Source organism: Mirounga angustirostris, unplaced genomic scaffold (assembly GCF_029215605.1).
Source record: "Mirounga angustirostris isolate CCGP_5_RB_7025 unplaced genomic scaffold, mMirAng1.0.hap1 SCAF_9, whole genome shotgun sequence".
NCBI classification, from domain to species: Eukaryota; Metazoa; Chordata; class Mammalia; order Carnivora; family Phocidae; genus Mirounga; species Mirounga angustirostris.
Genome location: NW_026991717.1, coordinates 105,689,149 through 105,704,022, shown reverse-complemented (window position 1 = coordinate 105,704,022; position 14,874 = coordinate 105,689,149). Strand labels below are relative to the sequence as shown.

The window sequence follows — 14,874 nt, the reverse complement described above, 5'->3', positions numbered from 1 at the left end:
ATAAAAACATTCCAACTATCTGTCACAGATCATTTATGCAGCTCCGTACAGCAGAAGTGGAACTGGCTTACCACTAATGGTACACTGGGAGGAAAAGCTGCTCTTTAATGTTCCACTGTAAAGATTTTATTTTAGTGGGGCAGACAAAATACTACTGCAAACCAAGTAATAGGCTAACTAGGCAAGGCTGAAGGCTGAACAACCTAAAATAAGTCCAAGTTCAAAATTTTCACTGCTACCACCCTTCTGCTAAAAATGTGGTACTGTGAAATTTAAAAGCCCCTTAACATTATTTTCTTTCTTCCTTCCTTCCAAACAAAAACTGTCCTCTTCTCTAAAGACTTACCTATTTTAGGAAGAAGTGCAAGAGGGAACACAATGCCAACACAAATGATTATTAGTAGTGTTTGTCCATCGAGATACCAAGACCTATTAGAAAAAAAAATAATAATCGTATTTTAGGCCCAGGAATCCAGTGCTCGTGTTTGCGCACACACACAGTTATAACCATTACAACCATCCACTAGGAAAAGCCTACTTCCTTTCATTAAAATATGTTCTTGTGAAATCCTGTTACTCTTATTGATGAATTTATATTTAAGAAATGTATCAAAACAATGAGATGCCATTTTCCAACTACCAAATTAGCAAGTATTTGAAAGTAAGATAATGGTCATTGTTGGTGAGAAGTGACAAGGTGTACACAACAGTGGTGAAGGTAGGGGTGCCTGGGTGGCTCAGTTGGTTAAAAGTCTGGCTGTTGTTTTTGGCTCCTCATGAAATCAGGGTCCCGGGATTAAGCCCCAGGGTCAGCCTCTGTGCTCAGTGGGGAGTCTGCTTAAGGATTCTCTCCCTCTTTCTCTGCCCCTTCCCCCTGCTCGGGTGCATGCACTCTCTCTCTAAAATAAATAAATAAATCTTTAAAACTGGTGAAGGTAAAAACTGTGTATATTACCTTTCTGGAAAGCAATATGGCAAAAGATACTGAAAAACTTCAAATATTTAACACTTACAGAAGACTATTAAAAATAAACAATCAGGGGGTGCCTGGGTGGCTCAGTTGGTTAAGTGTCTGACTCTTGATTTTGGCTCAGGTCATGACCTCAGTGTTGTGAGATAGAGGCCCTAGACGGCTCTGTGCTGGGTATGGAGCCTGCTTAAGATTCTCCCCCATCGCCCTCTGCCCGCCCCCACCCCTCCCTGCTCATGTGCACTCTCTCTCAAAAAATAAATAAATAAATAATCAGTTGGGGCGCCTGGGAGGCTCAGCCAGTTAAGTGTCTTAACTCTTGATTTCAGCATTTCAGCCCAGGCCTTAATCTCAGGGTTGTGAGTACAAGCCCTGCACTGGGCTCCATGCTGGTTGTGGAGCCTACTTAAAAAAAAAATAATAATAATAATAAACAATTCCCAACAAGGACAAAAATATTTGTAAAAAGATGTTTACTGAAAACATTTAAAATATTGAAAACTGGAAACAAATAGCTAAGACCACAACAATTTTTAAAAACAAATTATGGGACTATGGGATGATCATAAAAAAGAAAATTTTACAGGTATAATAATGAATAATATAATGATATGAAAACATCCTAAATATATATAGCATGATTAGCAATTCTGAGGAAAAGTGGAAAAGAACTGCAACATACTGATAGCCATCATCCCTGGGTGGCAGAATGATGGGTAAGTTTTCTTCTTTACAAAGTTTTCTATATTTTTCAAATTTTCAAGAAAGAGCATGAATTACCAGGGAAAAAAAAGTATTACATTTTTCATATAAAGGCATTAGAATACTAAATGAAAAAAAAGGTAAGTTAAAAGTGTGATGATGTATTTGATTACTTAAAAAAACTGAATGAACATTAACAAAAAGGTCAGAAGGATATTCTTAAAATACCAGAAGAAGATATTTCTATGTGGTAGCAATATGAGCAATTTTTATTTTTCCCTTGTTTGCATATAGATGGTTTCAATTTTCCAATATAAATACATGTGTGGAACTTTTAAAAAGTTAGAGTTAATTCCCCAAGAATTTAACAGTAAAGACTTCACTTTAGTATGTAAAGGACAGACAATTCATGAAAGAAGTATAACTAGTAAATACACATGAAGAAAAGTCCAATCTCTGGTGCTAATTAAAGAAATAAATATGAGGCTGTTGAAATTAACCTAGTAAAATGATTTAAAAAGTAATATTGAAGAATGTGGCATAACTGGTCCTTCAGGCATTGCTAGTGATCTTGTCCATTAGTACTACTTCTGGAAAAACAATGACATTATGTAGAAAAAGCAATAAAAACATGGTAATCTAAGAAAATAAATATAATATAAAAAATTCTATGTGCATGAAGCTATGAATACAACATTACCATAACATTAAGAAGCAAGCTGGAGGGAAGTTCTATATATTTAACAATAGAAAATATTAGGCCCATAAAAGCATATTCAGTGGAATGCTATGCAGTTTTTTTAAAAAAAGACAATTTAGTAAAATGGAAAATACTAATGATAAAAATATAAAATATGTGGTTATTAACTATGTTCTAAAAAGCTTTTTGAGAAAAATTAAAAGGAAATAAAACAACAATGATTAGGTAAGAGATGGTATTACATATGATTTTTATTTGCTCTCTTTTCTAAATTTTCTATAATCATTTTTCACTGAAACATATACACAATTATAATAGTAACAAAGTATAATTAATGTCTATATGGCAGCTGGAGCATCAAAGACAATAGGGATTATTTTTTCAAATCATTTGGCAGATACTCTCCGAGTTCCCAGCTGGTGAAAATGCATTCTCTTTTTCTACCAGGTAGCTAAAGTCACCCACTGACATGTTAAATTAAGAAAATGGATAAATTCCTAGAAACATACAACATATCAAAATCATGAGAAATAGAAAATATGAACAGAGCAATAATGAGTAAAGAAAATGAATCAGTAATCAAAAATTTCCCAACAAAGAAAAGCCCAGGACCAGATAGTTTTACTGGTGAATTCTACCAAATATTTAAAGAAGAATTTATGCCAATCCTTCTCAAACTCTTCTAAAAAATCTAAAGAGAAGGGAACACTCTCAAACTCATTTGACAAGGGCAGCATACTCTAATATGAAAGCCAGATAAGGACACTATGAAAAAAGAAAAGTACACATCAATATCCCTGATGAATATAGATGCAAAAATCCTCAACAAAATATTAACAAAATGAATTCAATGGCACATTAAAAAGATCATACACCATGATTAAGTGGAATTTATCCCTGGAATGCAACGATGGTTGAACATATGCAAATCAATAAATGTGATACAGCATATGAATAGGTTGAAAGATAAAAATCATATGATCACCTCAACAGATGCAGAAAAAGCATCTGACAAAATACAGTAACTTTTATAATAAAAGTCTTCAACAAATTGGGTATAGAAGGAACATACCTCAATATATAAAGGCCATATACAACAAACCTACAGCTAACATCATACTCAAGAGTGAAAGGCTGAAAGCTTTTTCTCTAAGATCAGGAACAACACAAGGGTGCCAACTCTCACCACTCTTATTAAACACAGTACTGGAAATCCAGCTAGAACAAATCAGGCAAGATAAAAAAAATAAATAAAAGACATCCAAACTGGAAAGGAAACAGTAAATCTGTCTTTATTTGCAGATCATATGATCTTATAAGGAGACTATCCTAAAGACTCAACCAAAAACTAATCAACACATTCAGTAAAGTTGCAGTTTACAAAATTAACATACAGAAATCAGTTACATTTCTATACACTAACAATAAAATATCTGAAAAAAATAAAACAATCCTATTTACAATAACATCAAAAACAATAAAATATGTAGGAATAAATTTAACCAAGGAACTGGAAGATCAGTACACCGAAAACTGCAAGATTTTAATGACAGAAATTGAAGAAGACACAAATGGAAAGATATCTTGTTTATGTTCATGGATAGGAAAAATTAATTTGTTAAAATGTCCATACTACCCAAAGCCATCTATAGATTTAATGCAATCCCTATCAAGATTCAAATGACACTTTTTTACAGAAATAGAACAATCCTAAAATTTGTATGGAACCATAGAAGATCCCGCATAGCCAAAGCAATCCTGAGAGAGAAAACAAAACATCACACTTCCTGATCTCAAACTAAACTACAAAGCTGTTATAGTACTCAAAACAGTAGAGTACTGGCATAAAAATAGACACACAGACCAATGGAATGAATAAAGAGCTCAGAAATAACTCTGTGCTCATATACAGCCAAACTGCTATCTGACAAGGGAGCCAAGAGTGTTCAATGGGGGAAAAAGTCTCTTCAATAAACGGTGTCATGAAAACTGGATAAACACATGCAGAAAAATGAAACTGGACTCCTATCTTATACCACTCACAAAAATTAACTTGAAATGGATTAAAGACTTAAATGTAGTATCTGAAACCATAAAACTTCTACAAGAAAACAAAGGGGGAAAGCTCCTTGACATTGGCCTTGGCAATAATTTTTTGGATATGATACCAAAAGCACAACCAACAAAAGCAAAAATAAGTGGGACTACATCAAACTAAAAAGCTTTTGCACAGCCAAAGAAACAATAAACAAAATGAAGAGGCAATCTATGGAATGAAAGAAAATATTTGTAAACCATATAACTGATAGGGGGTTAATCCAATTTAAAAATGCACAGAGGAAATCAACAACCATTTTTCCAAAGAAGACATACAAATGGCCAACAAGTATACGAAAAGATGCTCAACATCACTAATCACAGAAATACAAATTAAAGTCACATTGAGAGATCACCTCACACCTGTTAGTATGGGTATCAAAAAGACAAGAAATAACAAATGTTGGTGAGGAAGTGGAGATAAAGGAATCCTTGTGCACTGTGAGAAGGTGAACTGGTTCAACCACTATGGAAAACAGTATGGAGGTTCCTAAAAAAATTAAAGGGGCGCCTGGGTGGCTCAGTCGGTTGAGCGCCTGGCTCTTGATTTCAGCTCAGGTCATGATCTCAGGGTCCTGGGATGGAGCCTGGTATCAGGAGTGCTCAGCCAGGAATCTGCTTGCGGATTTCTCTCCCTCTCCCCCTGCCCCCGCACCTTGTGCACATGCATGTGCTCACACGTGCTCTTTCTCTCTCTCTAATAAATAAAATAAATAAATAAATAAATAAATAAATAAATAAATAAATAAATCTTTTTAAAAAACTAAATGATCCAGCAATGCCACTTCTGGGTAATATATCCAAAGGAAATGAAAACAGGATATCAAAAAGATATCTGCATTTCCATATTAATTTATTTATTTTTATTTTTTTAAGATTTTATTTATTTATTTTGACAGAGACACAGCAAGAGAGGAAACACAAGCAGGGGGAGTGGGAGAGGGAGAAGCAGGCTTCCCAACGAGCAGGGAACCTGATGCAGGGCTCGACCCCAGGACCCTGGGATCATGACCTGAGCCGAAGGCAGATGCGTAACAACTTAGCCACCCAGGCGCTCCATGCATTTCCATATTTATTGCAGTATTATTCAAATAACCAAGATATGGAAACAACCTAAGTGTTTGTCAGTGGATGAATGGATAAAGAAGATGTGGGGTGTGCATGTGCGTGTGTGTGTGTGTGTGTGTATGTAGAGCATATATACCATATATATAAATACCATATATATATGTGAGATAATGGAATATTATTCAGCCATGAGAAAGAAGGAAATCTTGCCATTTGTGACAACATGGTGGGACTCTGAAGGTGTTATGCTAAGTGACATGAGTCAGGCAGAAAAACATCATTACCGTTTATCACTTATATGTAGAATCAAAAAAAGCCAAACTCGCGGAAACAGAGTAGAATGGTGGTTACCAGCAGGACTGGGGTAGAGGAGGCAAGGGAACTGCGATACTGATCAAATGGTACAAACTTGCAGTTACAGGATGAATAAGTTCTAGGGATTGTGACTGTAGTTAATAATAATAATATACCTGAAAGTTGCTAACAGAGTAGATCTTAAATATACCGTGATGGAGGGTTTAGCTAACACTACTGTGGTAATCATATTGTAATACATGAGTATATCAAAATACATATTGTATACCTTAAATTTATACACTGTTATATGTTAATTATCTCTCAATTTAAAAAGAAAGAAAGAAAGAAAAGGTTTTCCCCTACACGGGTTTCAGCCCCTGGCTTCTAACACGGACTTCATGATTCACTGTGTCTCTTTTATTTCTGGTTTCAGAGGAAGTCTTTTTCTAATGTATGTTTAGCGGGTATTGGTGGGTGCCAACAACCTCCTTTTAAACAGAACAAAAGAAGGAGTAGCAGCAGAAATAGCACCATGATCACACCTTTCCCTTTTTCACTCTAATTCGTGTCTTTAGGAAATGCCTGTGTCAGAACCTAAAACCTGTGCACAAGTATTTCTAGTACTCACGGACCTGAAGTTGTGCTCTCTGCATTTACACAAGCCTCTCAATTCCTGTATGTAGGAGGACCTAAGGGCACACGTATTAAGAATACAAAATAATACCAGGCAGGTTCATCTTCTAGTCACTCTTGAGTAAGTATCAAAATAGGAACTTCAAAACATCCCTCATTGAAGGACACTTGGCAACTAAATTTCTGAAGCTGGCAAAAAGCTCAGGACTCTACACCTAAAACCTCCTTCCTTCAGGGACCCAGTATCAGACCCAGACAATTGCAGTGTCAGGAGAAAAAAGGGCCAGTAGAACACCAAAGCAGATTCCATCTGTTAGCTCTGCTGTTCCTACTGTCATGAAGGTGGAGTTGTGCAACAAGCACATTAATCCTTAGGACCAGACTCTTTCCTCTTGCATAAGAATAAACATTTTGAAATCCTGAACTTTATAACTTATACTATTATAACTATATTATGTCAGACCACAATTCTCTCATGCCCAGAAGCCATGAGACTGCTGAAAGCACTGAACTGTGGGACTGAAGACAACGTCACCTCCTCCCAGCAGTCTCTCAGCATCACAGTTATGGTATGTTAGCACAAGAAGAGACCTCAGAGATCATTTGGCTCAACAACTTCATCTTATATGTCTGTAAAAGCAGAAAAGGATGAGAATGATCTTAGTGACAGGAGAAATGGAAATAATCTCCACTCTTTTTTTTCTTAAGATTTATTTATTTATTTGAGAGAGAGAGAGAATGCACATGTACGCGCAAGCAGGGGGAGGGGCAGAAGGGGAGAGAGAGAGAGAGAGAGAGAGAGAGAGAGAGAGAGAGAGAGAAGCAGACATGGGGCTCCATCTCACAAGCCTGAGATCATGACCTGAGCCGAAACTAAGAGTCAGATGTTTAACAGACTAAGCCACCCAGGCACTCCTAATCTCTACTCTTGAATAGTTACTCTTGAGTTTTTGGTATTTTTCAGATACTGCTTCATTTTTCTCAAGATGGTGCTTTCCTTTACACTCTCCTCGTCACAGGATTGAATTTTAAATTCCTAATATAAAAATAACTTCATTGCAAAATGTAATTTCACTATCCCTGGCTTGGCTACTGGTTATTATTAAACATTTCTTGTACTTATTAAGGTACATTAATAAAGACAATTGTAAATACAGTGCTTTTCTTTATCATTCAACTACAGGGCAATTCAGTAATGCACACTAAAGTTAGTTTAGATTTGATATGCATGTCACAGTCAACTGAATTGTGTTTGGCAATGGATATTTTCCAAAGAACAGAGATGATTAAACTTGGAAAATTAAACCCAGCCCGAGAAATACAAACCAGTAAAAAGTAATCTCAAAAAGCACATATTGAAAATCAAGATTTTAGAAGAATATACTAACCTTAAATTTTTTCCTAAGGGGGGAAAATGAATTATCTAACAGAACCCCTGTTTTCCTACTATAATCTAAATATACATTCCTTTAAGCCAAAAGAATTAGAGTAAAAAGTTTTTATACTTCCTAGAAAACTTGTTTGATCTGTGGATTTAATTCTATATGATAAAAATGTTCCAAGTATGAAATATAGAGTATAAATCCTTAGCTGTATTGCAAATGCTTTGGCATGCAGATGCTTTTTTCCATATTTTAATGAAAACCAGATTTATTTATAAGTTGCTTTAATTTCATTCTCGAATAGACTGGAACAAGAGTATCATATGTTCTGAATTAGGATCTTACTCACATCCCATATCAATTATGTAACTCAAATGCAAGACAACTTAATTGTGTCAATCATATTCCCCTGACAAGATCATTAAATGTTAACAGAGAGCTTCCAACTTTTAACAGCCATAGATTTTTAAAATATAAATTATTCTCTGAAAAGTACAGATGCCTCATACAAGTTTGGGATAAGTATTATAGCTTCTGACTTCTAACAGTAATTGTTGAAATTAGAATATTATGAACATACGGTTTCTTTTTTATAACATCTTTATAAAGGCTTATATTTCACAAAGGTACATCAAATCTCACAGAAAATAAGCACACCTGAAAGACCTTAAGTGCAATTTATTGTCAATCAAGCCCTAAAATAAAAGCATAACAATATCATATTGATCTCGGAAGAAATATAGCTATATAACTTTATTCAGAAATAAACTGCCCTAGATAGTTGTCAATTACCATAACATTTGTTTCTTAATTATTTTACAGCATTAAGCTTTAAAGATTGATGGTTTATCTGCATTCTTACCAATTAATATAGTCTCTTATTGATGTTTTTTTACAACTCTAAAATCCAAAATAAGCAAATGTACATTACATGTAAAACAAGATGAGACTGTTAAAGAGGTGTGCAATTTTCATCAAAACAGAGATGATGCCAACTGGCCACAGTATTTTGAAGTATAGCTTTAAAAATCCATTTCTGACCTATAAAAAATACCATTTTAATCAATTTTCTACTAAAATGAGTAAGATGGGGGTTAACTTTCATTTTTTTAAACAAACCAGAAAAAAAAACCCAACAAAATAAATGGTAATTGATTTATTTATTTAATTTTATTTATTTTTAAAGACTTCATTTATTTATTTGACAGAGAGAGAGACAGCGAGAGAGGGAACACAAGCAGGGGGAGTGGGAGAGGGAGAAGCAGGCTTCCCGCCGAGCGGGGAGCCCGACGCGGGGCTCGATCCCAGGACCCTGGGATCATGACTGGAGCCGAAGGCAGACACCTAATGACTGAGCCACCCAGGAGCCCCTGGTAATTGATATAAAGAGAAAGCTATGTAAAAGTATCACATTTAGAGAAAGAAGACCTAAGTTTTAATAGCAGTTCTGTCTCATACTACCTTAATTATTTCTAAAATTTTATATGCATGGTTATCCCTCCTCTTTCCATGAAGACATATCACAATTTAAAAAAATGTAAATAGAAGTCACCAAATTCAGGAGCAAGAAAAAGGCAAACATGTGACAACTATTAGGATTAACAGTCAAATTCAACTCTGACCTCCCTGGCAGAGCAAACAGGGAAAATCCACCTTTAATATATTTATTATTATTGAAATTTCTTTATTTTTAATTGAGGGTATATTTGACATTCAACATTATGGAATTTCTTAATTCTCCACATTTACACTATTGCTATCAGCTTACAAAAGCATGTATATATATAATATCTTATTTGATCATCTCAACGACTTTGTTAAGAAGGTAATACTGGTACCTCCATTAAGCCAGGTGAAGAAACCTCAGGCTCAAAATTAAGTTATATGGCCAGAAGAAGTAAAATCAGTTTCCTGAGGTCACTGACATGGATAGAACACATGTCTCCTTACTCTTAGTCTAATATTCCTGATTCTACTTCTCATTGCCTTGAGTTCTTAGCCCTAAACTATAAACTAAATTTGTCACATAGAATTTTTTGAATAACAGAAGTTGTCCTGAATATTTTTACAGCAAATGAAAAAGTGAATTTCACATAGCTCTTTCTTAGAGCAATCGTATTCACCAAACTAAGAGCATAAAACTTAAAAGCAGACAAAGCAAGGCAGTTGTGAACATCAAATGTGATAATGAATGTGGAAACCCTATAAACTGTAAAGTACTACACAAAGGCACAGTATCTTCTTAAGATTTTTTTTTTTTTTTTTTTTTATCTGAGACAGAGAGAATGAGAGAGAGAGAGAGCTCATGAGAGGTGGGAGGGTCAGAGGCAGAAGCAGGCTCCCTGCCGAGCAGGGAGCCCGATGCGGTACTCAATCCAGGGACTCCAGGATCATGACCTGAGCCGAAGGCAGTTGCTTAACCAACTGAGCCACCCAGGCGCCCAGGCACAGTATCTTCTGATGATGAAAAATCATTAAGGACTTCTGATTTCTATTCAATCTAAAGTATACCATACTTTCTTTATAAATACGTATTTGCAGTTGTCTAAGAAGAACTTTTTCATGGAAGCCAAGTTGTAAAACTTAAAGAATTTTGAAAACTTGCCCTGCAGTCCAGAACAAGTCCAAATATTAGAGCAAAACAACCAAATATTTAAGTCTAAAAGTCTGATAGGTTTTTGTATTGTGGTTTAGAAATTATGTGAAATAACTTGATGACACTTAAAAGAATTTATTCTGTCTTTTAAAGTGTATTTTTCTCAAAATTTCTTTTTCTATGCAATGAAAGGAAAAGTATAATAAATTTGTTTTTTCCTCATAAAAAGAGATGAGTCAATAGTCTTTAGAACCCAGTATTTTTTAAATAATAAAGGAGAAAGGAAGTATAATGTGGTTTAGTATTGTTTACAATATTGTTAAAAACCAGGAAATGAAATCATTAAGTCTCTGCAAATCATTTATTTTTTTCAAACCATGCTTTAGAATAGAAATCTCACAAGTGTGGTTGTAACTTTATCACCGTGGTTTGCGGAGAAGCGACCACAGTATGATCCACTCCCCTTCTCTGTTTAAGACCTTTACTCTCCAAACTTCTCACCATCCCCCATTCCCTACCTCAATCTTTCATATTCCCAGAAATTTCTCCTTTGCTCTTATGCAAGAGATAGTTCCTCCCTGTCCTGCCCTATTCTATCACATCATTAATAAATATTTATTGAATTAACAAATTAATGGATACAACATGAAATATTTTCTCTTACCCAGTATGGTCTCCCGACAAAAATTCTGAAATAGCAGCAGGAAGCTCTGTTTTAATAATTAAAAGATAAGATGACATAGCTGCAAAAAGGATAAAAATAGTTCCTATTAGAATTCTATATTTTTAGCCATTTAAAGAATAATCTATACAGAAACACAGATGTCCATTAGGGCTTTGACAACATGTGGAAGATTAACTCCTACTGCACTATCCTGAAGGTATATACACACCAGGAATGGAGATAAGTAACTTTGTAGAGAATAACTGGTAGTTCATTAAGTATCCTTTGCTTACATTTCAAGCCCAAGACAAACTACTTAGGTAGAGAAATGGTCTTAATTACAGGCCATTTATAAATGAAATTTTCTTTGAAGTTCTGCACAGATTTGTATATGTTATTAACCCTGTTCAAGGCAACAGAAGTTAGTTTAGCAACAATTGATACAGAAACAGGAGTTTAATAAGTACAGCTAATAATTCTGATTACTTGTTTCTTCTTACTAGAGAGAGACAGCTCCCCAGAAGTCTCCCTCCCTCCCTCTCCTTCTCTGCTTGCCCCCAACACACGTTATGCACATTACAAAATAAAAACAAAATGCATGAGTTATATTTTAAATTGTCCTCTAAAACTGATTAGAAAAGATTCAATGGAAACCATTAAGCATATTAAAGGGACAAAACTTACAACTTTTATTCCATTTTATTAACAGGGCTCATCTGTATTATGCAATCACATCCTGAAGCTAACATTGTTTCTTACAGTTTATCTGACAGGATCCAAGAAAGAACTAGCTTTTACAGCATTTTAATAATGATCCTATTTCTGAGGTAGCTATAAAAAAAACACAAATCCTATAAACCTTCCATCATATATTAGGAAATATTTTAATATGGTTACAGAATATAGAACTCATTTATATGTAAATACTTGAGTTTAAGCTTACATGTTTAAGTATATAGAAACCCAGATGACTGGAATCAGAACTTCAGTTTAACAGAGTAATAATCTCTCTTCCCCCCAGAGATTAAGGATATATTAAAGAAGGACCAACAAGAATATATTCAAGAAGAATAAAGAGCGTACGCTGTACGCACGTTAATTTTATTACTTATTTATATTTCAGGAAGCATTTCACTTTCTCCTTGGACCTACAAAAACTAAGAACACAAATGAATGCCAAGTCTGAATGGTCAAAATTGATTAAAAGGCTCAAATGTTTAAGAAAAGTATGTTTTTCTCAAACAACATATGTAAACATAGCTAAATTTTTCCACAATTATTACAGTGCTGTGTGACTACTTAAGAAAAAAAGGAAATATACTAGTTTGTATATAAATTTATATGAAGATAGACAATAACACACAGATACACATAATTTTTTAAGTAAAATGATGTACCCATGGCAAAATAAAATTGAGAACAGTTAATACTTCTCTGCAATGAAAATACATATATACACATTTTCCAGTTTGTGACTACTTATTCTTCCCCAAAAGTACAGTTGCTGAAGTATAGCTTTTTCCCCAACAGAAGTACAGTACTTCTTCAAACTCTTTTTGTTTGGGAACATTACAATTGATTGTATATGAAAAGGTGTTCTGTATTGTTCATATTGTCAAAAGGAAAAATGCTATCAATTTGGCACAGAACAGAAGGAAGGTTTAGATTAACCTCCTCCACTCAAGGATTTGGGGTCTTTGTTTATAATACTTTATCTATCCCAAAGAATCATACACATATGGTATAATGAAAATCATGAGCCGAATTTTCTGAAACTGGCCTAGAGCTGTTTAAATGTATCTTGCAAGGAAAAAAAGGAGGCAAAAGTACCTTGAACACAAGGAATGCAGACTTCCTATACAATGTAATTTATTATCTGCCCATCAGTCTTTCTTGCTTGGATTAATCCAACACCACATGCATTTCTAAAGTTTCAGACATTCATCTCTTTCAGTAATTTTCTATTATTTCTTTTAGATCTTTAGTTGTAAAAGCTTCAATGAATATGATATCGTATTTCTTTCTAATATACAATCTGTCATTCTTCCCAGAATTTCTATTAGCCCCTGGCTAATCATTTGATCACTTTTATCCTCTGTTGTAGCCTTAACTCTTTGGTTTTCAAATGGGAGTCCTATTTCATTAGATTCCAGTCTGAAGAATCATGTATCTTTCAAGAAACATGAACTCACCAAACATATGTTTCTCTCTCAAAAAGAGATCTCAGCATACACAATATAATAAAACATGCAAAATACTGCTTCTCTCTTAGGGAATGGTGGTGTTTGTTTTAAGAGCTACAAAACCACACAGCTCCCGATGAGGAAAAGCCCCACTGATTAAGTAAGTAAAACAAAGAAAGACACTATCCTTTTCACGGTCTTAATTATTTTTTCTTAACCACAAGTAAACTTCCATGCAAGGACTAGCACCTTAAAATATTATATATAATACAGAGAAGAAACAAAAGAGATTACCAAATATACAGTAACTTAGGAAATACATCTTAGATTTACATAAAAAGGACAGTTAGCTCAGTAAAATAAAATAGAAAAGTTTTAAAGATATAATATCAATAGTAAGGCTCATATATCCATGGTTTTTAACCAAAAGGTTCACTAGATCAAACAGCTGCCTGCCACACCTCTTGTCTCATGTCTTCTATTAATGGCATAAGGAAGTGTTTAAAGACTTATCTTAGAGACAGGTCATAAGCAAGAATTTGTAAATGATTTTTTGCTGACAACAATACATACCATAGACTCCTAATACAAGACACACCATGTTGTACTCTAAATTAATAGCTGTAACAGGGTCATCCATTTTAGCCATGGTTATGGTTAAGTGATTCTGGCCCCTACACTAGCAAGCCAGAATTGGTGCTAGAAGACATACCTTGAAGACAGGTATTCAAGCCATTGCAAATCATTTAGTTTTACCACATTAACTAAATAAGTATTCTTTTTGCCTTCACTTTAAACATAACGAATAGAACTCATTTAATGGAAACTGCCCTGGGAAGGAGATAAATAAAATCTGTCAATCTAATCAAAACACAGAAATTGAAAGTATTCTTTGAAAACCATGTGGAAAAGCAACTGTTATACTAAGAAATGACTAAAATAGGGTAAAATTTGATTAGGCAATAGCTGGTAGTAAGGTATTAATATTGGTTGATCTAATCATAGAAGAGAAACACATGAGCTGGGAACATGGAGGTTGAAGGGAGAGATGTCAGAAACAACAGAAAAGGGGAAAGGGCCCTGTGAGAAAAGAACCACAAGAACAGTGAACATTTTGGAGTTTTGGATGCCTATTCCATGCTTCACAGTATTCTAAGTGATTTGCAAGCTATTTTCCCAATTAACCTTTACCACAAAACTGTGAGGTAGATATTTATTTCACAGATTTAGAAATGGAGGCATGAAGAAGTAACTTGCCCAAGGTAGTGATGGTAGAAACAGTCAGTCTGGCTTGAGAAATTTGCCCTATTAACTCCTAGGGAAAAGTGCAGGAGCAAAGTGAAGAAGAAATCACCACAGCAAAGAAAAATAAGGGAAGTCTGTCAAGACCACTCCCTAGAATTATTTTTTTCTTTTTTCATCGGCATTTAAATAACAAATTGCTTACAAATGCTGAATTCAATAGTTAAGGTCAAAGAAATTAATGAGAAGTCTTAAAAACACTATGTTCATTTCACTTTGACATGTATTTTCAATGTAATTTATTTCAGCTTTGTAGCTGGTTTGGTGAAGTTATTAGTCC

The 14,874-nt window shown here is 34.5% G+C and overlaps 1 protein-coding gene across 5 annotated transcripts in view; it reads right to left on the bottom strand.

Moving 5' to 3' along the window:
- The window catches only part of SLC38A6 (solute carrier family 38 member 6), a 62,599-nt gene that overhangs the window by 18,732 nt on the left and 28,993 nt on the right, over positions 1 to 14,874 (bottom strand). For 4 of the 5 annotated variants that reach the window (XM_045900989.3, XM_045900987.3, XM_045900990.3 and 1 more), the window contains exons 6-7: positions 11,110 to 11,188; positions 347 to 429 (exon numbers count right to left, since the gene is read on the bottom strand). In XM_045900989.3, the coding sequence (XP_045756945.1) occupies positions 347 to 429; positions 11,110 to 11,188 (162 nt within the window). The remainder of the gene's footprint in view (positions 1 to 346; positions 430 to 11,109; positions 11,189 to 14,874) is intronic. The other variant, XM_064571139.1, reaches the window with a different exon arrangement.